We start from the raw sequence: 23,079 nt of genomic DNA, 5'->3' as shown, positions 1-23,079 counted from the left end.
GAAAGAAAATTACATACCATTCTGTTGGTGAAGTTACTGAACTTCTCAACCAATACCTGCTTGATCATGTCTGGGTCAGAGATAACAATAAACATCTGACGACCAAGATAGTACCTGGGAGGAATAAGAAAATTACTTTAAAATGTGTTGTATTTATCTGCCCTCTTCTCCTTTCCAAAAAGAATTCACAGTGGCTTAGAATGAAGGATAAAAGATAAATAGGATGGGCTTCCCTGGTGGCGCAGTGGTTGAGAGTCCGCCTGCCCATGCAGGGGACACAGGTTCGTGCCCCGGTCTGGGAGGATCCCACATGCCACGGAGCGGCTAGGCCCGTGAGCCATGGCCCCTGAGCCTGCGTGTCCGGAGCCTGTGCTCCGCAACGGGGGAGGCCACAGCAGTGAGAGGCCCGCGTACCGCAAAAAAAAAAAAAAAGATAAATAGGAGGTAAAGGTGTGGAGAAGCTGAGGAAATGCATGGCTAAGCTTGAGGAAGACCAGAGCTGTGATGATCTAACATCAAATTTCATTCCACAAACATTTATGGAATCCTGCCTTGTACCAGTCCCTGGAGACTCTGGGATGGATAAGATACAGTCTTTACCCCCAAGGAGCTCATACCTTGATAGGGAAGACAGATCTATAAATTTAAACACAATAATAAGGAATTCATAAGATCCCATAGTAAGACCAAGGAGGAAAATGGCAGAGGTCAGTGTTGTCCACGTCTTCCAAAACGAGAGAGATAGGCATTCTAGCAAGAGAAGATGAGTAACTTGTATACTCGTTCTTGGAAAGAGTCTAAAGTGAATTAATAAACACCTGTGAGAATTCAGGAATGATTAAACCTGCTGGGGAAGGGTTGAACATATGGTTGCTACACCTACATGTGAAAGAGCTCAAGAGATGCTTAGGACACTAATGAAGAAATGGAGGAAAGGCTTAGCCAGTCAGTGGTGGTGGTGAATTCCCACAGGAAGCTGCGCTTAAGGACACGTTATGTTTATTAAAGTGCTGGGGGCACAAAAGCATGCGGACCCAGTCACAGCCTCCAAGGGTCTCACAGTCTGGTGGCAGTGACAATTAGGTAATCACCATATACTGTGACATCTGGCAAGCATGGGTGACATTGGAGACACACCCAACTCAACCCCTGGAGAAGAGAGAATGAAGTCTTCCTAGAGGTGGTGCTTCCTAAAGTGAGTTCTGAAAGATGCGCAAGAGTTACTCCAGGAAGGTGGGTGGCAAAGGTGAGTGAGGGTGTACCAGGGAGACGAATCAGTTGTGCAATTATCCAGGGACAAGACTGCTTGGCTACCAACTGTAGAGAGCAAACTAGAGTGATGACAAGTGGGCCCACTGCATAATGCCATGTTTTTAGTACTCTATATGGAATTATATTTTCAGGATGTAACGTGATCGCTGGCATATCCAGCTCAGAGCCGTAAGGAACAAAGTCACACGACATGAAAGCAGCAAAGTTTACTTTGATTTCTTAGTTACTTAAAACTTCTCATGAGCTAAAAGTATCTTTAATGTTTTAATTCTTCCCCTTCTCACTAACTAGGGGAAAAAAATATTTGTCTGGCGCATGTCAGGCACTCAGAAATATTCATGTGAGTGATCATATTTCCTAAAATGGTTCGAGAAACCTTTGGGACACAGGAATTCAACAGATGTGGTAGAAGAAAGAATACTAACTAGTTTTTAAAAATTGGTTTTAGCCAAGAAGACCAAAAATAACCCAATAAGACCATAAATCAATGCTTTTGTAAACTTTATGGGGCGTGTCATGGAATTTTTTGAGAATTGAGTGAAAGCTGTGGACATTCTCCTAAGAAAAATGGACACTTGGGCCTCCCTGGTGGCGCAAGTGGTTGAGAGTCCGCCTGCCGATGCAGGGGATGCGGGTTCGTGCCCCGGTCTGGGAGGATCCCATATGCCGCGGAGCGGCTGGGCCCGTGAGCCATGGCCGCTGAGCCTGCGCGTCCGGAGCCTGCGCGTCCGGAGCCTGTGCTCCGCAACGGGGGAGGCCACAGCAGTGAGAGGCCCGCATACCGCAAAAAAAAAAAAAAAAAATGGACACTCACAGCATTTTAAGATAAAATTTGAGGGGTTCTTGGACCCTTGAAGCCCACTCTAGAGCAATGCTTCTCAAACTTAAAATGTCACCTGGGTTTGAAGAAACAATAGCTGAAAATGTCTCCAATTTGGCAAAAGGCAAAAACTCACAGATTCAAGAAGCTGAGTGAACCCCAGGTAGGAGGAACCCAGAGAAATTCATGCCAAGACACATATAACTAAACTTCTGAAAACTAAAAAATAGAAAAAATCTTGAAAGCAGCCAGAGAAAAAATAACCTATCATTTATAGGGAACACCAATTAAAGGAGAGCAGATTTCTCCTCAGAAACCATGGAGGCCAGAAGGAAGTGACACATTTTTCAAATGCTGAAAGAAGAAAACTCTCCACCACAAGTTCTACATGTGGTGAAAATATCCTTCTGGAAAGGTGAGAAAATAACAATATTTTCAGATGAAGGAAAACTAAGATAATTTGTCACAAACAGATTTACCCTTCGAGAGAGGCTAAAGGGGACTTCTCTGATGGTGCAGTGGTTAAGAATCTGCCTGCCAATGCAGTGGACACGGGTTTGCTCTCCGGTCCGGGAAGATCCCACTTGCTGAGCAACTAAGCCTGCGCACCACATCTGTTGAGCCCACGTGCCGCAACTACTGAAGCCTGCGCACTTAGAGCCTATGCTCTGCAACAAGAGAAGCCACCGCCATGAAAAGCCCACACACCGCGAGGAAGAGTAGCCCCCGCTCGCTGCAACTAGAGAAAGCCCGCGTTCAGCAACAAAGACCCAATGCAGCCAAAAAGAAAACAACAACAACAACAACAAAAACCAACCCCCCCCCAAAACCAAAAAGAATGGCTAAAGGAAATTCTCCAAACAGAAGGAAAATGATAACAGAAGAAATCTTGGAACTTCAGAAAGGAAAGGAAAGGAGAACAATGGAGTGGGTAAACATTATGTTTCTTAAATTTGATGATTGAAGCAAAATTATAACACCATCTGATATGGTGTTCAATATATTTAGAGAAAATACTTAAGATAATTATATTTTAAAACTAAGAGGATAAAGGGATCAAAATGAAAATACGTTTTCCTCACGTTACTCAGAGTGGTAAAGCATTGATACCAGTAGATAGTGATAAATTAAGCATGTACATTTATGTAACCACTAAGAAAATTATACTATAAAAAGTGATCTACAAAAGATTTTTTGGAATAAGTCATGATAGAATTTTTTTTTAATTTGGCCAATACATTGGCCAAAAAATGAACCTCACACCTTATATAAAAAATCAACTCAAAATGGATCACGAGCTTAAATGTAAAACAAGACTTTTAGAAAAATTAGGAGAAAATCTTTGGGATCTAGGACTAGGCAAACAGTTTTTAGACTTGACACCAAAAGTACAATCTATAAGCGACATAAATCAATAAATTGGATGTCATTAAAAAAATGCTCTTTGAAAGACCTGCTAAGAAGATGAAGACAGTCAACAGATTGGAATAAAATATTTGCAAACCATACATCTGACAAAGGACTCACATCTAGAATATATAAAGAACTTTCAAAACTCAACAGTTGGGTCTTCCCTTGTGGCGCAGTGGTTGAGAGTCCGCCTGCCGATGCAGGGGACACGGGTTACACGGGTTCATGCCCCGGTCCGGGAAGATCCCACATGCCACGGAGCGGCTGGGCCTGTGAGCCATGGCCGCTGAGCCTGCGTGTCCGGAGCCTGTGCTCCACGACGGGAGAGGCCACAACAGTGAGAGGCCCGCATACCGCAAACAAACAAACAAAAAACTCAACAGTTAAAAAACAAAAAATTCAGTTAAAAAATGGGCAAAAGACATGAACAAACATTTCACTGAAAAGGATACATGGATGCCAAGTAAGCACATGAAAAGATGTTCAACATCATTAGGCCATTAAAGAAATGCAAATTCAAACCACAATGAGATCTCACTATACATCTCTCAAAATGGCTAAAACTTTTTAAAAATAGCATTAAATGCTACTGAGCATGTGGAGAAACTGAATCATTCATACACTGATGACATGAACATAAAATATTACAGTCACTTTGGAAAATAGTTTGGCAGTTGCTTATAAAACTAAACATGTACTTACCGTATGACCCAGCAATAGTGCTCTTGGGCATTTGTCCTGAAGAAATGAAAACTTATGTTCTCATAAAACATGCACATGAATATTCATAGCACCTTTATTAGTAATAAACAAAAACTGAAAACAGCTCAAATGTTCTTCAGCTGGTGATGGTAAAACAAACTGTGATACATCCATACAATGGAATACTATGTAGCAATAAAAAAAAACTCAAGCTATTGAAGCATGCAATGATTTGGATAGATCTCAAGGGAATTATGTGTGTGAAAAAAGCCAGTCTAGAAAGCTTGCATATTATATGATTTCATTTATATAACATTTTTGAAATAACAAAATTATAGAGATTGGGAAGAGATTAGTAGGTTCCAGAGGATAGGGATGTGTGTGTGTGTGTGTGTGTGTGTGTGTGTGTGTGTGTGTGTGTGATGGGGTGGTATGGCTATAAAAGGTAAAACTAGAGAGCCTTGTGGTGATGGAACAGTTTTGTATCTTAGCTGTGCGGTAGTGCTTACACAGACCTACACGTGATAAAACTGCATAGAACTCTACACACACACACAGACACACACATACACAAGTGCATGTAAATCTGATAAAATCTGAATAGGTATTATGGTTTGTACCAATGTCAATTTCCTGGTTTTGATAATGTACTACAGTTATGCAGGAGGTTAGCATTGGGGGAAACTGGGAAAATGGTACACAGGATCTCTGTAGTTTCTTTGCAACTTCCTGTAAATCTATAATTATCTCAAATTTTTTAAATGGTTATTTTTTTAAGATTGATTTATGACTTATTTATTTGTTTAATTTATTTTTGGCTGCGTCGGGTCTTGGTTGCGGCACACAGTATCTTTCATTGCAGTGCACGGGCTTCTCTCTAGCTGTGGCGTGTGTGTCTTCTCTAGTTGTGGCATGTGGGTCTTCTCTAGTTGTGGCGCACAGGCTCCAGGGCACGGGGCTCTGTAGCTTGTAGCACACAGGCTCTCTCGTTGAGGCGCGTGGGCTCAGTAGTTGTGGCACACAGGCTTAGTTGCCCTGCAGCACGTGGGATCTTAGTTCCCTGACGAGGGATCGAACCCGCGTCCCCTGCATTGTAAAGCAGATTCTTTACCACTGCACCACCAGGGAAGCCCCCAAATTTATAATGTATAAAAGTCACCTGGGAGCTGACTAAACTATAGAGTCACAGCTCTCCTCCTCACTGGAGCAGATATAGTAGGCCTGGGAGGGGCCTAGGAATCTGCATTTTAACAGGCTCTCCAGATTCTGATGCAAGGTGACTACTCCCACATTTCAAGAAACACTGTCCTAGGGCAGTTGTTTTCAGCCTCAACGACTGATCAAAACCACCTGCCAAGCATTCAGAAAATAATGATGTCTGGACCTAGCCAGACCGACCTGACCAGAATCTCTGGGGTGGGACCCAGTCCCCTCTAAATTTAATAAGCTCTCCAGGAGATTCTGATTGATTGATAGTAACCAGACTGGGGGACCCACAAACCCCATGTTAAAAACCCTGCTTTATATTTAACTAAAATTCACACCCATTCTCATTTCCTTAAATTCTTAGATCTAAAAGGAAACATTTACATTGGGATGCACACATACTTTGGTAATATATTTGTACTGATTTAGTTATTACCAAGATAATTTTTTTTTGTTTTTCAGAAAAAACAAAATAATACTTCTACATTCAAATGAAAGTTGTCCTTCCAAGTAGGCACCTTGGGAGTCTTTGTGCTTTTTTCTAGTAATATTGCTAATGCTAAAAACAATTTTGTCACAATTTCTTTAGAGTTGCTTCAGAGCTGGTTTATGAACCTCGTGAGAAAACTGGCCCCATTTTACATGTAAATTGTGTAATCTTGTGAATTTATATTTACACAAATACTCTTCTGCAATTTGAGGAGCTCCTGGAAAGATCTTGAACAGAGAAACATATAAATGAAGTTGGTTTTTCCTTTTGGGTGCCTGGATGGCTCCACTGTTTTTGTCTGTCCAGCCCTCCCTGAAGAATCACCCTCTCCCGTTCCATGCAGTGCTGGAGGAGCTGTCGACGATAGCACCCTGTCCCTCTGGTCAGGGGGATGGACTCACCACCCAGGCATGGCTGATCATGGTATCTCATCTCCTTGGCAACAGTGACTGGTCCACAGGGTGGACACACATGACTGAGTCAGTGCCAGTCAGAATCCTTCACTGGATGTATATACATGGAAACTGCATGAGGAAAGCTCTGTTTTTCTCCTGGATATGCTAAACTGGGAATATATGAATCCAGAGCTGTTGGTGGCCATCTTTTACCACATGGTGAGAACTGCCTGCAGAAAGCTCTAACAGGGACAAGCAAAAATTTAAGACAAACGTGGAGAATGTCAAGGACGTACAAATTCCAGGTCAAGGTCTGCTTCCTGTAGTCTTCCTTGCATCCTCCAAGCTTAAGTTAGCTTGTGCTTTTAAGTTCATTTGAGTTGAGTTTCTATCATTTGTAATCCAGAAGTCCTAACTAATACGATACCCCTTTTCCTTCTCAACCTTCTGGAATACCTATGCCATTCTGCCTCTCAAAACGTTACTTCCCCACGAGGGTCTGATCTCAGTTTCATACACTGGTGTGAACGTATGGCCGCGTCTTACTGCCTCCTGAGATGGGTTGGTATACTGCAAAGGCACATGGGCTAGGGCCTGGGAGTCAGGATCCAGGATCATCCAGCTCTGCTACTCACTCAGACAACCATCGTAGGCAGACTCTGGAAATGCCCTGCCTTTCAGCTTCCTCGCCTCTGAAATATGGGAGTAAACCTAGGCAATCTCTGCAGTTTGCTCTATCTTTAAATCCTCTAATTCTTATGAATTAAAAAAGAAATTGAATTATGGTCTTTGAATTTTAAGTCTACTCTCTATAGGGTGTGAAAGAACATCCTGTATCAGTGAAGTATTTGAATGGCTTGAGGACCCTTCTCAGAACCTTTGGGGAAACCACAATCGTTAGCGTTTTTGAGTGCTCACTACCTACCAGGCCTTGTTCTAAGTGTACTGGTCTGTAGGATCTCATTTAATCCTCATAGAAAATGGACGGGGTAGTTATCATACCCACTTATCACAATAGGAAGCTGAGAATTAGAGACATTAAGAAGTTGCCCGAGACAGGGACTTGGTCCCAGTCTGACGGCTGCCAAAGCTTGGGCCCCTGGCCGCGACCTTGCCGCCCATCTGCACCAGAGACACGCTTCCCTAGGCCAGCCTTGGTGGAACAGCTCCAGTGCTGAGGAGGTGTGCGAGCAGCCAGGCTTCCAGCTGCGCAGACTCTGTCTGTTAAAGGTGGAAATTCAGAGCAGCTTCTTGTTTAAATAACCCCAGCCCAATTACGAAGGTAACTTCTTGCTTCCCACTAATTTAAATGTACGTATAGTCACTTTGGGGGGCAAAAAGTTCTTAGCCAGTTATGCATTTATCCTTATGTAGGTACATAAGAATGTTCTTACTCAACTCTGAAGCACCTGGTGGAAGAGAAGATTTAGGCAAATCAGTGAAGTATTGTGCAGACAAAAGCAACACTTGTTTGACTTGTTTAATTAGCCGTTTTCTTTTCTTTTTCTTTTTTTTTTTGAAACTGGCCAGTCAGTTTGACCAAACTAGTTCACAGCTGCCTTCTGGGACTCGAGGTTGGTGCACTGCTGCCCTTAGTCTGTGGGCTGCCTGGCCCTGTTCCGGAAGGCCTGCCCCCATCAGGGGTGGCTGAACTCTAAAGGCTGGTGATCGGGAGGTACCTATGGGCACCAGCACGAAAGGATGTCCAAGTCCCACAGCTGAATGGAAAAGCACATTGTGAAACGGTACATACAGTTGTGGAAATAAATAATAGCCTATCTGACAGTTCATTCAACAAGTGTTTATTGAGCACATACTCTGTGTCAGGCAATAGGCTCAGGCATGTTAACGATAACTCTGGAGTAAGATATATTAGCTACAGTGCGTGTATCTGGATCAGGAAATCGTGGCGGACTTGTACTTTTCACGTTGTGTATCTCTTAAATGTTCCAGCGGTTTACAATGAGTGCTTTTGTGATAAGAAAAGGAAAGAAAAAAAGACTTTTGTCATTGGATCAGCCCCACTGAGTCTTTCAGGAGTCGAGGTGGGTGTTGGCAGCGGTGCAGCTGCCAGGACTTGGGTTCAAGGACCTGCCCTGTGATTTAACAGCTGTGTCACCTTGAGCAAACCACAACCTTCCTGAGCCAATTTCCTTGATGAAAGAGGCTGTTATGAGGGTCAGATGAGAAACATGAGAATGCACTGTCCACAGTAGGGTTTTAGGCAAACGCCGGTCTTGAGGTCATGAGAACCTCCCCGTCAGGAGTGAAGGCCCCTGTTCCTGGGGTGGGGGGCTGCACCCGGCTGGTGGCACTTTGTAGGGGATGAGGAAGCTGGGTGAGAAGTGCCCCCAGGAGATCGGGTGACATGCCGCTCCTTTCCCTCGCTTTAGCAGAAACAATCTGAATGCGCTTCCAGAGACTTCTGCTTTCCAGGTAGGGGCTGAAGGATTGATGAGGGTCTCTAGCAACTCTGACAGCTGCTACACAGCAAGCAACTGATGAATCCTTGCCTCGGTGACAGGGCTGTGTCCCAGCAGGTGGAGGATGCTAATAGGGTAGCTGCTGTCCTGCCCTTAAGCCTTACCTCTGGCTTGGACTGTAGACACAGAAGTGGTGGGCAGCTCAGCGGGGAAGGGTGGGCGTTGACTGCTGGAGATCACGTGGTGAGTGTCAGAGACTCTCAACCTCCAAAACGTTCAGAGGGAGCTAAGCAGGCGTCCAGTGCTGGGAGCGCTGGGAGCGCTGGGAGCGCTGGGAGCGCTGGGCGTCTGGCTTGCACAGGAGCGGGCCCTTGGCTGGGCGGCACTCAGTGCTGCCGAGAGAGCAGGCCCCCGCAGTCCTGCGGATCTGTCTCTGCTCCGCTGGGTGGAGCATCCTGCCCTTTCTCATTAGCCACCTGATCTGTCATTAGACCAAGGCAGTCTTGAGTTAGCCAAGAGGCGGAGCCCATTCAAGCTGCCAGGGACACTCTTCTTAAGGAGCCAGTGACAGTCATAGGTCCCTGGATTCGGGAGCTGCTTTCTTCCAACTCCCACCCATCACTCGGATCAGGGTGTGCATTTCCTGCCCAGGGAAGCCTCAGGGCACTCATGCCTGGGGGCTGACCCTGACCTCGCAGAGCCCTGCAGAGCCCTGCAGAGACTGAGTCAGCCCTTCCCCTCTCTGCGGTACCCGGGGCCTGGTCGGCTCCCTTTTCCTGCCCTCAGATACCGGTGGAGCCTCTGGTCCTTCACTTCCTGGATGGACTTCCTCAGATTTATGCCTCCATCACTCTGGCTTGTCTTCCTGACCTGCTGCTTGTCTACACGTGGGCCCTGACTCAGTTACAGAGGGCTTTGTGAAATGCGAGTCTGATTGCATCAGTCCTTACTTAACACCCTTCAGTGGTTTGTCTCCACCAAGGCCTCTGGGAGTCTTTAGCACGTTGTATCACTGCAACGTCCTTCACAACCCAGCCCCCGCCTTGCTTTTTGGCCTCATCCCTCCCTATTTCCCACCACCCAAAAGCCAGCACTGATGATCAACCTGATTTACTGAAACTCTTCATCACCTCTCCCATCCATGGGGGCCTTTGCACATGCTGTTCCCCTGCCTCCCTGGAACAGCCCTCCTTCTTTTTATCTTGCCGGGTTAACTCCTAGCAGTTCTCTACTAATTGTACTTGTTTCCTTGGCTGCCTTTTTACTTGGTTGTGAGTGCTTTAAACGCAGGGATCTGGTCTTTTTATAACTTTGATGTGTAACATTTGCTATGGTGTTGGCCGGGCAGTAGGAGTTAGTGGAGCGTGCTGTATTCCAGTCCCAACCTCTAACGCCCCTGGGCCCAGGCCCCATCTCTCTCACTAGGACTTAGCTCCCTACAGAAGTCTCTGCTTCCAGACCAACAGCCACATCGAGGCCACGTCTACCTTTGTGAAACGGAAGCTGACCATGCTGTCCCACTACCAGTAAACCTCTAATGACTTTCCATTGTTTGAAGCAAAAAGTCCAACTTCTGGGCTTCCCTGGTGGTGCAGTGGTTGAGAGCCCGCCTGCCGATGCAGGGGACACGGGTTCGTGCCCCGGTCCGGGAGGATCCCACATGCTGCAGAGCGGCTGGGCCCGTGAGCCATGGCTGCTGAGCCTGCGCGTCCGGAGCCTGTGCTCCGCAACGGGAGAGGCCACAACAGTGAGAGGACCGCGTACCTCAAAAAAAAAAAAAAAAAAAGTCCAACTTCTTGACTGTAACAAGGAGCCCTGCAGGACCTCTCTCCCTGTCCCACTGCTCTTCCAAGGTTTCCAAACCTTCTCAATTCATGGTACCCTTAGTGACTCAGTAACTTTTCATGCCCCCTGCAAGGCCAAAAGAAGTACCCAACAGTCTCATTTTTAAGCAGTTATGCCCAAACAACTTAATAAGTATTCATGTTGTAACAACTTAGTAGACATTGGAAAAAAGAATGCGCGTACATTGAAAGTAGTTCTCACCATGACCAACAGATGTCGCTGTGTTCCCCGTGAATATTGAAAATATCCCAGGAAGCCCCTGTGAATTCTCTATGGCACCTTTGGGGGCCGTAGCGCACAGTTTGGGAACTACAGCCATACACTGTTGCTGTGAAACAGTTATTTGTGGTTCCCCACACTTGCACTATTTCTCTATGGCTCCATTTGAAGTCCTGGTCTCCATCTTGTCTGGAAAACCTTTCTGACAGTCGGGTCACCTGTCCCTTCTTCTGCGGACTCTTCTCGGACCCTTTGCTTCCCGCAGTTCCCATAGTACCTTGTCCATTCCTCTATTGATTGGCATCTCGGTGTTTTATTTCTTAACAGGCTCCTTACTACTCTGTGAGTTCTCTGAGGACAAAGCCCTGTCTTATTTTTCCTTTCATCCCCAAGAAGCTGGCAGAGTGCCTGGTACCAATGAGTAAATGGGAAGATGATTCTGTGACTGCCTTTCTAGTTCTGAGAAATCACTTCTTGTCCTCCTGGTTTCCCAATTCCTGCCACTGGCAGAGCTGAAGCCAGACTTGAGCCTTGTTTCTCTTTACTCATCTTTATCTTGCATTCCCAAAGTCACTGGTCTCTGTCCCTTTTAAAACGTGTGGCCCACTCTTTCTCCTTCTCTTCTACCAACTGACAGGGGCATCGCCTGCACGTCTGCCCTACTGGCTTCTTCACCTGGGCGCCTACCTTGGTGGCCGACTTAGGTCTGCCTATGCATGGAGTCACCGCTGGGAGCTGGGCCCCCATTGCAACCCAAGGGCTCTGCCAAAGATCTCATTTGAATCAAAGTTTCCATGATGTGGTGGACCGAGTTGTGCTACTCAGATCCCGCTCCCGCAGAGAGTGTGGTCGGCAGAGAGCCGCCAGCTTCCCTCCAGGGTCACCGAATGGCAACCGGTCGATCCATCTGTGTCTCCATTTCCAGCTGTCAACTTCCCTGCCTCCCACCATTCCCCCCACAAGGTCCTTCTCCAACTGTTCTTACTGGGTAGACCGTTCTTCTCTCTTTCTCTTCCTCTTCATCTCCCCGTTATTCAAGTCTGTTCTCGACTACTTCCTCCTCCTGGAAGGCTTCTCTGCCTTCACTGGCCCACAATTCTACCCAATTTGCAGCTTCAGGTTGTCTGTTCGACGTGGCGTATTCAGTGACTCATTACCTGGCATTCTTGTGCAACTTGGACCAGGTCTGTGTTTTTCTTCTAGATTAGATGCCAGATTTCTTCAGGAAAAGAGACAGGAGTGATACTTTTGGGGAAAGGGAGGGGCGGTATCTCCCACCACCATCAGCTCAGTGTTATACACACAGCAGAGGCCGAAATAGCTGTTGAGTGGACGGTGTCTGGTGTGAGGCCCGCAGCGAGTTCTCCCAGATGTGGGGGAACTGTCTCGTCTGTCTTTGTGCCGTTGGAAGACATGGACACAGACTGAAGTGAGTGGGGGAGAGCTCATAAAGAGGGGAGGAGTGCACAGCCCTCCCAGGAGGGGTGGGGACCTGATGGTAGAGCGAGCTTTGCATTTGGAGTTAGAACTGGGTGACTTGGGGCAAGTCGCTTGAGTCTTGGGGTCACAGTCTCTACACCTGCTGGATTTCTGAGGTATTGGGTAGGAAACAGGTCTCAGCACTCTTCTTTTTTTATTTTTTTTTTCCTTTCTTGCGGTACGCAGGCCTCTCACTGTTGAGGCCTCTCCTGTTGCGGAGCACAGGCTCCGGACGCACAGGCTTAGCGGCCATGGCGTATGGACCCAACCGCTCCGCGGCATGTGGGATCTTCCCAGATCGGAGAACGAACCCGTGTCCCCTGCATCGGCAGGCGGACTCTCAACCACTGCGCCACCAGGGAAGCCCCCTCAGCACTCTTCTTTAAGGACCTTCTAGGCTACTCCTGGGGATGTGCTTGCTTGGTCCCTGGGTGGGTTTCTAAGCAGTGAGAACAGGGAGTTAATGAGGACTTGGGTCTGAGCTCACATAAGCCGGCCTGGAGGAGCTTCTCCATCCGTAAGACGAAGGGCCCTTCTAGCCCTGCTGTGGCCACCTCAAGCTCCAGTCAAGCTCTCTCCCAAACAGAGCTATGGCTAAATGAGGGAACTGGGCATCCAGGGGGAAAATTATCTGAGGCAAATCTGTAATGATAAACCTCTCTACTCTATTGGATACACCCGCCCACTTAATTTATTCAGTTAATAAAACTTATTCCCCAGAGGGGGACAGGCAGAGGTAAGCTACAAACCAACCTGCCTGCATGAGCGTGGATATATATGTATATCTCATAACAATAAAAAAAGAGTAATTAAGAGATGTATTGAAGTGTATAGAAATCCTGAAGGACACTGAAGATTCCAATGCAAGTTACTGTCCTTGGCACAAATGTAATTCAATAGGGAACAGATAAATAAAAAGAAAGAAAAAACAAATTCAGAACAGATGTTAAGCAAGCAATTTTTTTCACAGTAAGAATCATAAACATGAAGAACTTTGCCTATAAGGCAAAGTTGTTGATGCAAACAGCATCAAGCTACTAAATAAATAGTTAGATGGCACCGCAGGGACAAAGAAACATTAAAATAGTCATTTGGCTGTCCCAGAATATTTGTGCCCACATGGTTATGCCCAGGCATGTAGATTCTCAGGCATTAGAGAGAGCTCTGTGTGTGTGTGTACATGTGCGTGTGTGTGTGTCCTATCACCTAGAATATGTGCAGGACATATATCTGTGTGAGGGTATGTAGCAAAATCTCCCCTCCCCCAATGATAAGTGGACTCAGAATATGAACTGAGGGGCTTGGCAAAAGCTAGAATCGGTTCTGAAAAGACACTGTGACCAGGAACCCCAGGCCATCAGAGGAATGTGCTGTCCTGGGCTAGGTATAATTAGAAAGCCCAGATGTGGAACTCTCAAGAAAGGAGAATTTAACGGCCAAAGAATTTTAGACTCAGTGGTAGAGAAACAAGAGGTGGGGGGAATAATTAAAGCACAGATCATAGTATTTTAGAAATAGAAGGAAGCGTCAAGATGATCATTCTAGCCCGATGCCCCCATTTCATAGCTAGGAAAATAGAGACCCAAAGAGCTGAGATGCCTGGTTGGGCAGTGCCTGGACATAGGCCATCTGCCTAGAGCAGCCCCATAGCCAGGAGGAGGCATGAAAGGCCAGAGAAATGCCTCCCCAATTTTTCTGAGTCCCCATGTACAGGAACTGGGGAAGTTCACCCCAGAGCTGGCTAGGGACGGGCTCCTGCTGTGAGCACTCCCCCGGGATGGCAGGTGGCTGCAAGAGGAACTTTCAGAGCCCGCCCTGGTGGGCTGAGGCATCATGGCCAGGATCCCTGCTCCCTGGGCGGGCTGTGCTCAGGGAGAACGCTGATAGTTCCTTTAGTCTCACGTGAGACCTGGGAGGTAGGCAGGCGCTCAGGTATTTTTAAAGGTGAAGATTGTGGTTAAGTCACTCGTTCTAGTCCCACCGCTGGGAAGAGCTGAGCTCAGACCAGACCCAGCTCTGCTTCCGAATCCAGTGCTCTTTCTGGCACCCTAGGCAGACCCCTAAGAGTTAGGCTAGAGGAGAGGGTGGCCCCTGGGGAGGGAAACCAATGGTCTGAGGGAGTGCGGCCCAGCCAGTGCGTCATAAGATCCTGCGCTTCACCTTACCCTGTATATCCAAGATGGCCTGACATGGTAGTAAGTCAGTTTTGTACTTTTATGGGCTAACTCCTGCATTGATGGAGCGTAGGTCACTGATGGGGAAAGATTACAGACTCTTCTACCCAAAGCCTTGATTTTAGGACAAGAGACTTCCCCCAAGTCCTTTCGTTATGTCCCAGAGAAATAATATAAATTACCAAAATCAGCAACATAACAAGACCTTCCTGTCTGAGGTTTTCTTGGGGACAAATTTGTTCTGAAAGGCTTGTGCTCAGAGGAGATTCCTTTGGTTATTCAGCAAATAGTTCCTGAGCACTTTTTGTGTGTCAGGCTCTGTTCTAGGCCCTGGGACTATCCCAGCAAATAAGAGACAGAGTTCCTGTCCTCATGGAGTTTGTGCTCTAGCAGGATAGCAGTACAGTAGATGATATGTGACGTGTTGTTAGGGCTGAAGTCCAAAAGCAGGAGTTTGGGGAGCATCCAAGGAACAACAATAAGGGACAGTGGGACAGAAAAAGGCTTTGGATTAACAAGGAGAACCCGCATGGCCCTGTGCTCTCCTCTTACTGATCATGTGTCATTCTCGTCTTAAAGACACTGATGTTTCTATATAAACTGAAGCTAATGCAGTCAGCCCAGGTAAACTCGAAGGGTTGTTGGGATGGTAGTGAAAGGACAAGACCCAGACAGAGCACTGGAAAACTGCTATGGAGTAATAATTTACTACGTAAGTGGCCCCAGGGAACAAAGCTATATCTCTCTTACCGTCATAAAAGCAGGACATATAGCATGCACACGTCCAGAAAGGGCCCAGAAAAGGATGTCCACTGCAGCATTATTTGCTGGATGTCACTGGGTGTCCCCCTCTGGGAAACTGGATGGGTAAGCCGGGTGGAGGCATGCTGCAGAGTGATAGGCCGTAGCCAGAGGCAACAGACTCCATGGGAGCACAGTATCGTGATGGAGGTTCAAAGCATAGTACTAAGTGAAAGAAACTAAAGGCTAGAACGAGCTCTATGACACTACCATTGGCGTAAGCTAAAGAAAACATACATGAGACCATATTACCCAGTTTGCAAGAATTTGCACCCAAAAAATACACATTAAGCACAATGGAACAATGGAATGGTTGTCTGCTAGGGATAAGAGGGGGAGAGGAAAATGTGTGGGGCTAAAAGGGAATCAATAAACACGCAAAACACGTGGCAGTGTGTCCCCCGTTCTCCACAGCGCCACAGAATAAACACACATACACCCACACAACCTTGAAAGGGAGGTGATTAATAATTATGGGTGGTAACACTGATCATTTACAATGGTGAAGTAAACTCTTCTTATCGATGCCTGTTTTTTTGTGTGTGTGTGGTACGCGGGCCTCTCACTGTTGTGGCCTCTCCCGTTGCGGAGCACAGGCTCCGGACGCGCAGGCTCAGCGGCCATGGCTCACGGGCCCAGCCGCTCCGCGGCATGTGGGATCTTCCCAGACCGGGACACGAACCCGTGTCCCCTGCATCGGCAGGCGGACTCTCAACCACTGCGCCACCAGGGAAGCCCTTGATGCCTGTTTTTAATGTGGAATTCTTTAGGAGTAAAATACTACTGCTTATTAGATCAGTGTTTTCTCTCAATGCCCGTTCTCCATATTCTGGTCCCAAGAGATAGTCCAGCAAGCAAAAAAAGTGTCTGTAGTCAAATAAACACACTACATACTAAATTTCTCACTTGGAGATTTTCCATGCACATTATTATATGAACAGTTCTGAGAAGTCCTACAATAAAGAGACCTGTGTTCCTTTGACTAGCCCAGTGTTTCCAGCATTTGGCCAAGGGGAACTCCTCACTTTATTTCTATGTAACAATTATTATTGTCAATGGAAATGGTCCAAAGAACACACTGTGGGAAATGCCACTGAAGGATGAGAGGCAGAAGATTCCAGATTCCAAGTGGGGGCTGGGACTCACCCCCTCCCCACTCCTTCCCAGTGTGGCCAGGTAATCCTTCGAGTGCTTTGTTCCCAAGCTAACTTGGACCCAATGTCGCAGTCATAGCTACAACTTATGGTGGCAAGGATGGAGCTGTCTCTCCCTTTGCCACGTTCCATCTCCTCATGATGGTGGGAATGACCATTTTGTCTCTAGAATTCAAAGCCAACCTCAGTGATTAACGTTGGCTAGTCTTTAACGTTGACTAGTCTTTATCCTTATAATCAGTGAGTAGTTCAGTTCTGCTGTACAGCACATTTCCTTTATAAAAGTCTCCCTCTCTTTTCCTCCTGTTTCTGATGATCCAAATCACTGTCATCACTCACCTGGGCTGTTAGGGTGGTTGTTTGTTTGTTCGTCTTTTATAGATTCCATCCTCCCCCCTCATCCCTCGCCTTGCCCTTCTCTATTCTGTGCATCTGCACAATAACCCACTTCCTTAGCACCATTCCTTAGGTCCATCTCCTCTCCTGCCACTGCAGAGAGGTTGTCTAGAGGTTGTCCTCACACTTTCCTAGCATATCGTCGGCCTCTATAAGTCTCCCTTTCAATATCTCAGCCAAAACTTCTAAACTTTTTCCCAAGCCTATGTGCCTGGGTCCACGGGCCACCTGCCAGCTCTCCTTTACCTGGATAGCATGGAATTAGCTAGCCTCTCAGTGAGAGTGCACGCTGTGTCCTGGGGGCACCAGGGGGGATTCAGTGTGTCTCCTCCAGCAAAGGGCCACAAAGCTGGAACACAGGCCTTGAAAACAGCGAAAAGACTGAGTGAAAGAAACACAGAGAGGGAAAACTCATAAGCCACAAATGACAAGGACATGATCTTGACAAATCACTTTAGGTAGGAAGCCCGGAGATTGGAGGGCTGGTGCCAGGGAGAGAAGTGTGGGCCCAGTGAACAAGAAAGAGCCCCAGACAGAGAAGGCTAAATTTATATGAGACACAACGGCCACAGTGACCTGGTGGGAAAGAGGAAACTTGGAGGGGGCTGAAAGCAGAATCGAAAAGCAAACACATAAATTGTAAAGGGTTTGGCAGAGAGGAGTGAGATAAGGCGAGAAAGGGCTCTGGGTAAGGACTACTGGGAATTTATTAAAACGAACTGAATTTATGGTGCAGTACAAGCATCTGTTGATAACGGGGCTAGTCTGGTAAAGAATGTGCTCACTGGCTTGTAGTCAACAGGAAGTTGGGGCAAGATCACGGGGGCCGTGCATTCTGATCAGAAATGTGTCACTCACACTGACCAGTTAGGTTCTGGAGCACAGGGAGAAGTTTATATTTCTTCTAGAGATCACTTGTGAGGTTTGAAGGCAAGAAGTAATGGCCACTCAGTCACGGTCAAAAGGAACAATAGGGCTTCCCTGGTGGCGCAGTGGTTGGGAGTCCGCCTGCCAACGCAGGGTACGCGGGTTCGTGTCCCGGTCCGGGAGGATCCCACATGCCACGGAGCGGCTGGGCCCGTGAGCCATGGCCACTGGGCCTGCGCGTCCGGAGCCTGTGCTTCATAACGGGAGAGGCCACAACAGTGAGAGGTCCGCATACCACAAAAAAAAAAAAAAAGGAACAATAAAGCATTGCAACTCCAAATGCAGTTGCTACAGAAAACAGTATGGCAGTTCCTCAAAAAATTAAACATTGAATTAACATATGATCCAGCAATTCCACTTCTGGATATATTCAACAGATCTAAAAAAAAAAAAAAAAAGAAAAACGGAAAGGGACGTATTGAAGAGAGATTTGTACACTGGTGTTCATAGCAGCATTGTTCACAATAGCCAAAAGGTGGAAGCAACCCAAGTGTCCATCGACAGACGAATGGACAAACAAAATGTGGTATATACGTACAATAGAATATTATACAACCCTAGAAAGGAAGAAAATTCTGATTCATGCTCCATGGATGAGCCCTGAGGACATTATGCTGAGTGAAATAAGCCAGTCACAAATGGGCAAATACTGTACGATTCCATCAATATGAAGTACCTAGATTAGTCAGATTCATAGAGACAGAAAGTAGAATGGTAGTTGCATGGGGCTAGGGGAAGGGGGGAATGGGAAGTTATTGTTTAATGGGTATAGAGTTTCCATTTTTCAAGATGAAAAGAGTTCTGGAGCTGAATGTTGGCCATGGTTGCACAACAATGTGAATGTACGTCATGCCACTGAACTATACATTGAAAAATGGCTAGGATGGGATCACCTTCCTCCCCACAGATACACCAGAAATACAGCTATACGTGGAACAACGCCTACAGAACACCTACTGAACGCTGGCAGAAGACCCCAGACCTCCCAAAAGGCAAGAAACTCCCCACATACCTGGGTAGGGCAAAGCAGAGAGATTCCCGCACAGAGGAGCGGTGCCGAGCGGCACTCACCAGCCCGAGAGGCTTGTCTGCTCCCCCGCCGGGGCGGACGGCGCTGGAGCTGAGGCTCGGGCTTCGGTCAGAGCGCAGGGAGAGGACTGGGGCTGGCGGCGAGAACTCAGCCTGAAGGGGGCTAATGTGCCACAGCTAGCCGGGAGGGAGTCCGGGAAAACTCTGGAGCTGCCAAAGAGGCAGGAGACTTTTTCTTCCCTCTTGGTTTCCTGGTGCGCGAGGAGAGGGGATTAAGAGCGCCGCGTAAAGGAGCTCCAGAGACGGGCGCGAGTCGCGGCTGAAAGCGCGGAGCCCAGAGACGGGCGTGGGACGCTGGGGCTGCTGCTGCCGCCGCCAAGAAGCCTGTGTGCGAGCGCAGGTCACTGTCCACACCGCCCTTCCGGGAGCCTGTGCAGCCTGCCACTGCCGGGATCCCGGGATCCAGGGGCGGCTTCCCTGGGAGAACGCACGGCGCGCCTCGGGCTGGTGCAACGTCACGCCGACCTCTGCCGCTGCAGGCTCGCCCCGCACTCCGTGCCCCACCCTCCCGCCCGGCCTGAGTGAGCCAGAGTCCCCGAAGAGGCTGCTCCTTTAACCCTGTCCTGTCTGAGCGAAGAACAGACGCCCTCCGGCGACCTACACACAGAGGCGGGGCCAAATCCAAAGCTGAGACCCAGGAGCTGTGAGAACAAAGAAGAGAAAGGGAAACCTCTCCCAGCAGCCTCAGAAGCAGCGGATTAAAGCTCCACAATCAACTCCATGTACCCTGCATCTGTGGAATACATGAATAGACAACAAATCATCCCAAATTGAGTAGCCAGGAGTCAGTGCTGTGCCTCTGAGGTGGGAGAGCGAACTTCAGGACACTGGTCCACAAGAGACCTCCCAGCTCCACATAATATCAAACGGCGAAAATCTTCCAGAGATCTCCATCTCAACACCAGCACCCAGCTTCACTCAACGACCAGCAAGCTACAGTGCTGGACAACCTATGCCAAACAACTAGCAAGACAGGAACACAACGCCACCCATTAGCAGAGAGGCTGCCTCAATTCATAAAAAGTCCGCAAACACCCCAAAACACACCACCAGGCGTGGACCTGCCCACCAGAAAGACAAGATCCAGCCTCATCCACCAGAACACAGGCAGTAGTCCCCTCCACCAAGAAGCCTACACAACCCACTAAACCAACCTTAGCCACTGGGGACAGACACCAAAAACAACGGGAACTACGAACCTGCAGCCTGCAAAAAGGAGACCCCAAACACAGTAACATAAGCAAAATGAGAAGACAGAAAAACACACAGCAGGAGAAGGAGCAAGATAAAAACCCACCAGACCTAACAAATGAAGAGGTAATAGGCAGTCTATCTGAAAAAGAATTCAGAATAATGATGGTAAAGATGATCCAAAATCTTGGAAATAGAATAGACAAAATGCAAGAAACAGTTAACAAGGACCTAGAAGAACTAAAGACGAATCAAGCATCGATTAAAAACACAATAAATGAAATAAAAAATACTCTAGATGGGATCAATAGCAGAATAACTGAGGCAGAAGAACGGATAAGTGAGGTGGAAGATAAAATAGTGGAAATAACTGCTGCACAGCAAAATAAAGAAAAAAGAATGAAAAGAACAGAGGACAGTCTCAGAGACCTCTGGGACAACATTAAACGCACCAACATTCGAATTATAGGGGTTCCAGAAGAAGAAGAGAAAAAGAAAGGGACTGAGAAAATATTTGAAGAGATTATAGTTGAAAACTTCCCTAATATGGGAAAGGAAATAGTTAATCAAGTCCAGGAGGCACAGAGAGTCCCATACAGAATAAATCCAAGGAGAAATACACCAAGACACATATTAATCAAACTGTCAAAAATTAAACACAAAGAAATCATATTAAAAGCAGCAAGGCAAAAACAACAAATAACACACAAGGGAATCCCCATCAGGATAACAGCTGATCTCTCAGCAGAAACTCTACAAGCCAGAAGGGAGTGGCAGGACATACTTAAAGTGATGAAGGAGAAAAACCTGCAACCAAGATTACTCTACCCAGCAAAGATCTCATTCAGATTTGATGGAGAAATTAAAACCTTTACAGACAAGCAAAAGCTGAGAGAGTTCAGCACCACCAAACCAGCTTTACAACAAATGCTAAAGGAACTTCTCTAGGCAAGAAACACAACAGAAGGAAAAGAACTACAATAATGAACCCAAAACAATTAAGGAAATGGGAATAGGAACATACATATCAATAATTACCTTAAATGTAAATGGACTAAATGCTCCCACCAAAAGACACAGACTGGCTGAATGGATACAAAAACAAGACCCATATATATGCTGTCTACAAGAGACCCACTTCAGACCTAGAGACACATACAGACTGAAAGTAAGGGGATGGAAAAAGATATTCCATGCAAATGGAAACCAAAAGAAAGCTGGAGTAGCAATTCTCATATCAGACAAAATAGACTTTAAAATAAAGACTACTAGAAGAGACAAAGAAGGACACTACATAATGATCAAGGGATCAATCCAGGAAGAAGATATAACAATTGTAAATATTTATGCACCAAACATAGGAGCACCTCAATACATAAGGGAAATATTAACAGCCATAAAAGGAGAAATCGACAGTAACACAATCATAGTAGGGGACTTTAACACCCCACTTTCACCAATGGACAGGTCATCCAAAATGAAAATAAATAAGGAAACACAAGCTTTAAATGATACATTAAACAAGATGGACTTAATTGATATTTATAGGACATTCCATCCAAAAACAACAGAATACACATTTTTCTCAAGTGCTCATGGAACATTCTCCAGGATAGATCATATCTTGGGTCACAAATCAAGCCTTGGTAAATTTAAGAAAATTGAAATTGTATCAAGTATCTTTTCCGACCACAATGCTATGAGACTAGATATCAATTACAGGAAAAGAGCTGTAAAACATACAAACACATGGAGGCTAAACAATACACTACTTAATAACGAAGTGATCACTGAAGAAATCAAAGAGGAAATTAAAAAATACCTAGAAACAAATGACAATGGAGACACGACGACCCAAAACCTATGGGATGCAGCAAAAGCAGTTCTAAGAGGGAAGTTTATGGCAATACAATCCCACCTTAAGAAACAAGAAATATCTCGAATAAACAACCTAACCTTGCACCTAAAGCAATTAGAGAAAGAAGAACAAAAACATCCCAAAGTTAGCAGAAGGAAAGAAATCATAAAAATCAGATCAGAAATAAATGAAAAAGAAATGAAGGAAACGATAGCAAAGATCAATAAAACTAAAAGCTGGTTCCTTGAGAAGATAAACAAAATTGATAAACCATTAGCCAGACTCATCAAGAAAAAAAGGGAGAAGACTCAAATCAATAGAATTAGAAATGAAAAAGGAGAAGTAACAACTGACACTGCAGAAATACAAAAGATCATGAGAGATTACTATAAGCAACTCTATGCCAATAAAATGGACAACCTGGAAGAAATGGACAAATTCTTAGAAATGCACAACCTGCCAAGACTGGCTCAGGAAGAAATAGAAAATATGAACAGACCAATCACAAGCACTGAAATTGAAACTGTGATTAAAAATCTTCCAACAAACAAAAGCCCAGGACCAGATGGCTTCACAGGCGAATTCTATCAAGCATTTAGAGAAGAGCTAACACCTATCCTTCTCAAACTCTTCCAAAATATAGCAGAGGGAGGAACACTCCCAAACTCATTCTACGAGGCCACCATCACCTTGATACCAAAACCAGACAAGGATGTCACAAAGAAAGAAAACTACAGGCCAATATCACTGATGAACATAGATGCAAAAATCCTCAACAAAATACTAGCACACAGAATCCAACAGCACATTAAAAGGATCATACACCATGATCAAGTGGGGTTTATTCCAGGAATGCAAGGATTCTTCAATATACGCAAATCAATCAATGTGATACACCATATTAACAAACTGAAGGAGAAAAACCATATGATCATCTCAATAGATGCAGAGAAAGCTTTTGACAAAATTCAACACCCATTTATGATAAAAACCCTGCAGAAAGTAGGCATAGAGGGAACTTTCCTCAACATAATAAAGGCCATATATGACAAACCCACAGCCAGCATCGTCCTCAATGGTGAAAAACTGAAACCATTTCCACTAAGATCAGGAACAAGACAAGGTTGCCCACTCTCACCACTCTTATTCAACATAGTTTTGGAAGTTTTAGCCACAGCAATCAGAGAAGAAAAGGAAATAAAAGGAATCCAAATCGGAAAAGAAGAAG

General features: G+C 46.0%; 1 protein-coding gene across 2 annotated transcripts in view; it reads right to left on the bottom strand.

The window, feature by feature from the left end:
* The window catches only part of TBXAS1 (thromboxane A synthase 1), a 161,124-nt gene that overhangs the window by 83,143 nt on the left and 54,902 nt on the right, over nucleotides 1-23,079 (bottom strand). For both annotated transcript variants that reach the window (XM_060108022.1, XM_060108023.1), the window contains exon 4: nucleotides 18-114. In XM_060108022.1, coding sequence (XP_059964005.1) covers nucleotides 18-114 — 97 coding nt within the window. The remainder of the gene's footprint in view (nucleotides 1-17; nucleotides 115-23,079) is intronic.

The sequence above is a fragment of the Mesoplodon densirostris genome, chromosome 9 (assembly GCF_025265405.1).
Source record: "Mesoplodon densirostris isolate mMesDen1 chromosome 9, mMesDen1 primary haplotype, whole genome shotgun sequence".
NCBI lineage: Eukaryota > Metazoa > Chordata > Mammalia > Artiodactyla > Ziphiidae > Mesoplodon > Mesoplodon densirostris.
Note: the sequence above shows the minus strand (reverse complement) of the source record. Positions and strands in the feature narration are given on the sequence as shown.